This window comes from Acinonyx jubatus, chromosome A1 (genome assembly GCF_027475565.1).
Source record: "Acinonyx jubatus isolate Ajub_Pintada_27869175 chromosome A1, VMU_Ajub_asm_v1.0, whole genome shotgun sequence".
Lineage (NCBI taxonomy): Eukaryota > Metazoa > Chordata > Mammalia > Carnivora > Felidae > Acinonyx > Acinonyx jubatus.
The window spans coordinates 202049769-202056923 of NC_069380.1; the positions used below are offsets into that span (position 1 = coordinate 202049769).

Below are 7155 nucleotides of genomic sequence, written 5' to 3' on the forward strand. Positions count from 1 at the left end.
CTGAAAAGTACTTGGCCATTAATACTAACATTATTATCATCTTCAACTGGCACAGAAATTCTTTATCTGGTATCCAATGTAGAAAATATAATGTCATGACCTCATTCTTTATTGTTGAACAAATCGAATCATATATGTAGTTTGCTATTCCTCTCTAGGTCAGTTGGTACACACTTGACTCTACAAACTTATTCCTACTAGTTCTTTTACTTCTGCTGCGTATTATCCAGTAAAAAGGCCATTAGATTTAGAATAAGTAGAGCTGGATTTTAAAAAAGTATTTAATTATTTTTTCAAATGATAAATACACACGAAATACTAGTATAGTAAAAAATGATTATCTCTCCAGTTTCGGCCTCTAGACTAACCAGTTTCCCTTCTCCCAAAGCAAGCACTGTTACCAGGATACTGAGGCTGTTTATCTTTCCAGAGATATACAAATGTATCAGGGAGAGGGTTTTCTGTGTGTACAAAGATATTTTTATAAAAATGATAGATGGTTGTGAACACTGTTGTTTTCATTTATGGTATCTTGGAGATTATTCTGTATCATATAGAACTACTTTTTCTTTTATCAGCTGCCATAATTTAACCAGAATCCTACTGATGGATGTCACACTTGGAAAGGCCTTCTCCGTACTAAAAAACAAACACACAAAAAACCCCACAAAAACCCATATTCTATTCTATTTTTTGGGGTGGTTTCATTTTTTTCACCTTTAATTAACTTTATTTGTTGGCATAGTTTTAGATGTACAGAAAAATCAGGAAGGTATTAGAGTTGCCAAATATCCTACACCCAGTTTCCCCTGTTATTAATACCTAACATTAGTATGAGATGTTTGTTACAATTAATGAACCAATGTTGATACATTATTATTAACTAAAATCTATACTTTATTCAGATTTTCTTAGTTTTTACCTTATGTTCTTTTTCTGTTCTAGGATCCCATCCACAATACCATATTGCATTTACTCATCATGTCTTCTTAATGTCCTCTTGGCTGTGCTAGTTTCTCAGCGTTTTCTTGTGTTTGATGACCTTGACAGTTTTGCAGAGTGCTGGTCAGGTATTTTGTAGAAAAGCCCTTTTTGGGGATTTGTCTGACGCTTATCTCATGGTTAGATGGGGTTATGGGTCTTTAGGAGGAAGATCATAGAGGTGAAGTGCCATTTTCATCACACCATGTCAAGGGCACATACATATGGCTTTCTCTCCTTTCCCTCCTGACACAGGGCACTTTATTAGTGAGGAGTGTTGGTCTGGGAAAAGGGTGTTGGGATGAACAGGATCAGCAACTATCCTGGGGAACATTCCTAAACATAAAGCATTCCTCCACGAAAATTTAGAGAAAACTCCATCATGTATGAAACCTCCCCAGAGGACAGCACTGTGACCACCCGGCCCCGCCAGCAGTGGTACAAAGGGCACCCAAGGCACAGATGGGCTCCAGTACAGCAAGGCTTCAATGTCAGGCACAGACTGTTGGGGGCATACCAGGAACTTCTCCTAGTTCCATGTGAACATGAGGGAATTCTGGCTCTCTTGAGTTCTCCAGATACCCTGAACTGGTTACACAGTGAAGCCAAGCACTACTGGGCCTTGAGGGCTGCAGGTGCAGCTGAAGCTCACTTACCTGGGTGTAATCCCAGACCATTGTGCCTCAAAGCAAGTTGGCATTCTCAAAGAGCAGCGCCTTGCCCTGCAAAGAGCCTGGGTTTTCAGGTTCCCTGCAGGCTAGTGGGCCTTCAAAGGATGGACCAAGACCAGGGACACAGCCGGGAGGACAATTGGTTGCTGGGAGCTGAGAGGCACACATGGCCTGGTTGTCCCAGAAGTAAGGGGAGAGCTTTGGACTAGAACAGCCCATTTTTGGCACTAAAATTTTTGACCCATCTGAAATTTCTTTTGGTGTAATTGTGAGACAGGAATTCAACTGTTATTTTTTCCCATGGTTTTGAAGGCTTGGACTTGCCATTTCTTGGTTTAGTGGTCTCCAACAGATTATTTAATTTCTCTCATCCTATGTTTCTTCATTATTGAGGTGGCTTAGTAATACCAATCCTATGTATCAGGGCTATAAAAGATAAAATGAAATGATAGCTCGGAAAGTTCTATGTGAATTTAAAATATTTTACAAATGTATGGTATAATATTAATTGTTGTGGTACCAAAAAATACTCTTATGAGATTTTGTATTTCTTCAGGCAGTAAAGAACTAACCTTTTTTAATTGAAACCTCCTTTGTTTGCGTTACTTTTAACAAATAGTTAGTTTTTTCCAACTGCATATCCAGTATATTATTCTTTCCACTGGTTTCTATCATTTTCTGTAGAAGAAACAATATATATTACCAAAGCAAGGAATGTCGCTATTTTTATTTTATTTTTTTTACCTAATGATATGAAGACTAACGAAAATACAGACCACTTAATACCTGAAAGTCTAATAATTAAGTCTGGCATATGTTTTATGTAAGCCAACTTCCTCATTTATCTAATTTTAAAAGTAACATGGCAAAAAATTAAAACAGACTAACAGTTATAAAAAGTTATGAAAAGTGAGAATATGAGCTAACTTGGAATCCCCTTCTTTCCAACTATTCAACCCTCAGTCCTATGGTTAACAATTCCTTATACATATTTCCAAAATATTTTATGATTAACTATACAACTATAGGAAAGGATCATATTATACTCTGTTCTGCACCTTGGATGTTCCACTTAGAACTATTATCTTGGAGATGATGTCCATACAAGCACATTTAGGTCTACTTCGTTCTTTTTAAGACCTGCATTGAGTTTCACTTATGAATATACTGTAATTCATTTAACTAGTCCCCTTACTGAGGATAATTTGTGTTGTTTTCACTTTTTTTTTGCTATTACAAATAATGAATAAACCTTCAACATACCTTTTTGGTATCTTTGTGTACAGTGTAATAGCTGACATATACCCTTCAGACAGCTTCAAAAATCCTCAATTCATTGTATCATCTATATCTCTACCCACTTCCCCATTCTCTCTGCCTCTGAATTTATCTTAAAGCAACTCCCTGACATTATATTATTTCATCCACAAATATCACCATCTATACGTATCTCTAACAGGTAAGATTCTTAAAAATACAATCACAATACTTTATCACATCAAAAAATCAATATTTCTTATTTAAAATATTTAAGGATATGACAGATATTTCTAAATAATCTCCAAAAATTTTGCACCAATTCCTCTCCCACGAACAGTGCTTCTTCTTTCTTTCTCTATTCTCTCTTATTTTAGTAAGAATCACTTGGTTAAGAAAACTCAAGTTCATTGTTTAAAGAAGTTCATAATGTGGGGCACCTGGGTGGCTCAGTCAGTTAAATGTCTGACTCTTGACCCCAGCTCAGGTCTTGATCTCTGGATCATGAGTTCAAGTCCTGCATTGGGGTCTGCAGGGGTGTGAAGCCTACTTAAAAAAAAGCTCATAATGCTATCTCAAAATACCCATTGTCATGAAAATTCCTTTATTATAGACATACCAGACTGTGCAGAGGAAAAGAAGGAATAGAGAAGAATGATAAAGAGAGAAAATAGAGGTAGGCATTATTCTCTTTCCCACCCTTGCTTCAAAAACCCACTCCCCAAATCTTTCATTTATTCACCTATATCTTCTCAACAACTATTCTTACTCCTCTCCAAGGCAGACAAGGGGGAAAAAACCTAATATACACTTGTGGGTTTGGTCTATCATGTAATCTGTCTAGATTTGGGGAGAGGAACTTCAAATACATCTGTTTTTAGGCAACAGAGAAGGAAAAAGGAACAGCAGAGGAAAGAGTAAAAAAAAAAAATTAGAGTTAGTCATAATGGTAAGAGACTGAGGATTGAGTTTATTTTATTTCAATTCTTATTAAACCATTCCTGAGTTTATGGACATTTTGAACATTTAAGTATGTATTTTCCTTTTAACTTTAGCCAAAGTATATCAACTATTTCCTTGTCCCAGAAACATTTTGATGTATTAGTATAAATGATCCAAAATGAAATATATTTTAAATATGGATTTTAAAAATGAGAAAGGACTTAGCAAAAATATATTTCCATTGTCTTTACTTTGCTTATTTTTTGGTACATTTTTCTTTACTTCCCAAATTCTTCCACTGGCAAAATCTATTTCCCTTTTATACTATAAATTTTTATACTATATATAGTTTTTCTACTACAACTGTTTTATATCTTTACATACCTTTTCTATCTGTGAGAAATCACTTATAAGCTTGTCAAGATTCACACCGCTAGTCTTTTTCATACATCCTTCGCTGCTTTGACTCATGTCTAAACTAGTGAAGAGTAAATAGGGTTAAAAAATAGATGAAGAAGTAAACAAAAGCTGTACAATAGTGACAATAAGTCAAATACTAACGTTTCTATACTCCACGCATAGAGCACCTACTTGAGCTCCACAGCACGTGGAAAATTTTTGCTATACACATTATTAATAATAGTCAAAAGCATTAAGGCTTCTCCATTCTTCTGCATGCCACCCAAGTTTTCTCTAAACAAATCTAAAATTAGTGCAATGTTATGTGCATATGTAGAAATTATTTGTCCCTGTTACACAAAGAACTATTCCATTGTTCAACTCATCTTCCTGCCATCAGTATGACAGGACTCAAAATCTGGTGTACTGCTAAATCTGATGTGTGACTTTTAAATATAGGTATTCTCAATGTACGGTGTTTAAAATATTTCATAACTATCATGCCACAAGTATTTTTTGCTGTATTTCCTGGTAGTGTGCTTATTGCCATGGACTGAATTGTGTCCCCCTGCCCCTCAAATTCCTTTGGGTATAACCAGCTAACTGCAAAGAATGAGTTTTAGTTTTAGTCCTATGGAACCAATCATAAGAAATTCTACATTATTCCAGAGGTAAACTCATCCAGTTAGGATGAAGAAATGGACTTTCACAAAACGGCTAGCATTTACACTTGGGGATGGGAGAGTGTTTAGAAGAATTAGGATTAATACAATCTAAAAATATGAGACACTTTAGACTTTTCACAAGCAAAGTGCAAGGAGAAAATACAAATTTGAAATTTAGGCATTCTGGATTAAGGAAAGAGCATATGCCAATGCCTGGTGTGTGAAAGTGGTAATGGAAACTAGTCCAAAGTAAAAGGTAAATAAAATTCCTAAAGTAATTTTACGGGTCATATTATTGTTTCAAATGAAGTACAACACAACAGACATTGCTTTGACAATTTGTTACTTCACAAATCTCGTTTCCTTCCTCTTTTTGATTGGACGTTAAATCAAATATATGACATCTGACAACTATTAGTGGTTTTTAAATGAAAGAATTTTAGCTGTGCATTTTCAGCTTACTGAATTATTATTCAAGTAAAACTATATAAAAATCCCTTTAAAAATTATAACTTGATCTTTAAGGCAGGAAAATAATTGTAATTAGCACCCCATAATAAATACAGCAAAATTCTTTTTTGGGGTAAAGCTTAACAATCATCAGTATTTGATAACTGTTACTCTTTAATAGAACTATAGGATAATCTGAGGTAGTTAATGCAAAACTTTCCCCCGTCCCCCCCCCAACATTTTTTTTAGTTCCTAACATTTTAAATAAAAAGGTTTTACTACAGTTCTCAGATCCCAGCTCTTGAATTAAATTCATTTTAATTTCAGCTTGATTTTCCTCCCAAACGCCTCTGTTCTAATGAGACTCTGGGAGTGTTTTTCTTTTTAAAACCATCGCTAGTATTCCACTGGCTGTTATCGCATGCCGTTCAGCCCGGTGTAGGAGTTTGTCACACAGGCTGAAAAGCCATCCAATCCATTTCTAGGTGTCTTCACGGTACCCCCCAATTTCCTCCATCAACATCTCTTCAGTGGCTGTGGCCTTCTTGCCCGTGAAACTAGGAAACAAGCTGGTGATTCAGTGCCGGTCAAGTTCATCGGTGAGAAGCAGGGACTGACTTGTGACCTTCCGGCCCAGCAGCAACCACCCCCCTCAGGTGGGTGACAGCGCCGTTTTCTCCCTGGCTCTTATGCCAACCAGCATCTGGGCCTCAGCTCCGTCTCTCCCCCTCCCCGGTTCGGCGGGACCCGTGCGGGGCCCGAGGACATACTGGGGGTGGGGGTGGGGCTCCTCCTCTCCCCTCCCTGCTGCGCTCGGTGAACGCACACTCGGTCCCGAGGCCCCGGGCTCCCGCTCCCTCCCCCCGCGTGCCGGGGACCAGAGGGACCCAACTCTACTGCAGGACTCGGCGCACCAGGCCTGACGGGAGTGGATGGCTTAGGAGACGTGAGGAGGTATGAAGAAAAGAATTTCCAAGGCCAAAGTGGGAATTTCGAACCCGGGGACAAAAAGCCTGGAGCGTACCTGACGCCGCTCACAGTTCCTCACAGTTCCTCACAGTTTCCCGCGTCACCACTTCCGGGTGCTGGTCCGCCCCGCACTGCTATCCCCTCCCCGGAAGCAAGTTCCCCAAACAATAGGCCCGCCCTTCTCCCGGCCCCGACCTGGGCCGCCAGTTTTCCACCTCCGGTGGTCCCTTCCTCCTTGGCCCTTGCTCGCCTCAGCATCTGGTGCTTCTTAGATATTTTTTTCTGGTTTCTGGGACATGACCCAACATCCAGTGCCTGCCAGATTCCTAATTATTTCCCTAACCAAAGAATAAATCACATTGGTTTTAAGTTTGGAGCAGTGAGTCAGCATCATTGAATTAATAATCCATATTTATTTGAGTAACTTATGAAACAGGCTTATAATGTACGAAGAGATTGTGCTAGGTGATGGAGATGAAAGCATGAATATAATCAGTCTGTGCAGTCCAGAGTCAGCTGATGGAGATGATCTCCCATCTACAAAACGGTCTTGGTAACTAATGGTAAAGGCTTAGTCTCCCTCAGCATGAATTCAAGCCCCCAACTCTTTAATATCCCAACTGGGTGATCCCGGGCAAGTTTTTAAGTATACCAGCCTCGGCTTCTTTATTTGTAAAATTGACATTGATAATGATGCCTTACTTCATAGGCCTGTTGTGATGACTAAAGGATTAGAATTTTGGTCAATAACAGTTTGAAACTGTATCCACTGCCAACTCTGGCCTACTTTTTTTTTTTTTTTTTGAGTGGGAGAAGAGAGA

At 38.4% G+C, this 7155-nt stretch overlaps 1 protein-coding gene across 5 annotated transcripts in view; it reads right to left on the reverse strand.

Annotated features, from left to right (window-relative positions):
• The window catches only part of CCDC152 (coiled-coil domain containing 152), a 30689-nt gene extending 24219 nt beyond the window's left edge, over positions 1–6470 (reverse strand). Inside the window, exons 1-3 of one of the 5 annotated variants that reach the window (XM_015067569.3) lie at positions 6258–6470; positions 4236–4329; positions 2225–2330 (exon numbers count right to left, since the gene is read on the reverse strand). In XM_015067569.3, coding sequence (XP_014923055.3) covers positions 2225–2330; positions 4236–4322 — 193 coding nt within the window. In that variant the 5' untranslated portion in view covers positions 4323–4329; positions 6258–6470. Of the gene's footprint in view, positions 1–2224; positions 2331–4235 lie in introns of all 5 variants that reach the window. The other 4 variants (XM_015067571.3, XM_015067570.3, XM_027076101.2 and 1 more) reach the window with 4 other exon arrangements.
• Between the last annotated feature and the right edge of the window lie 685 nt (positions 6471–7155).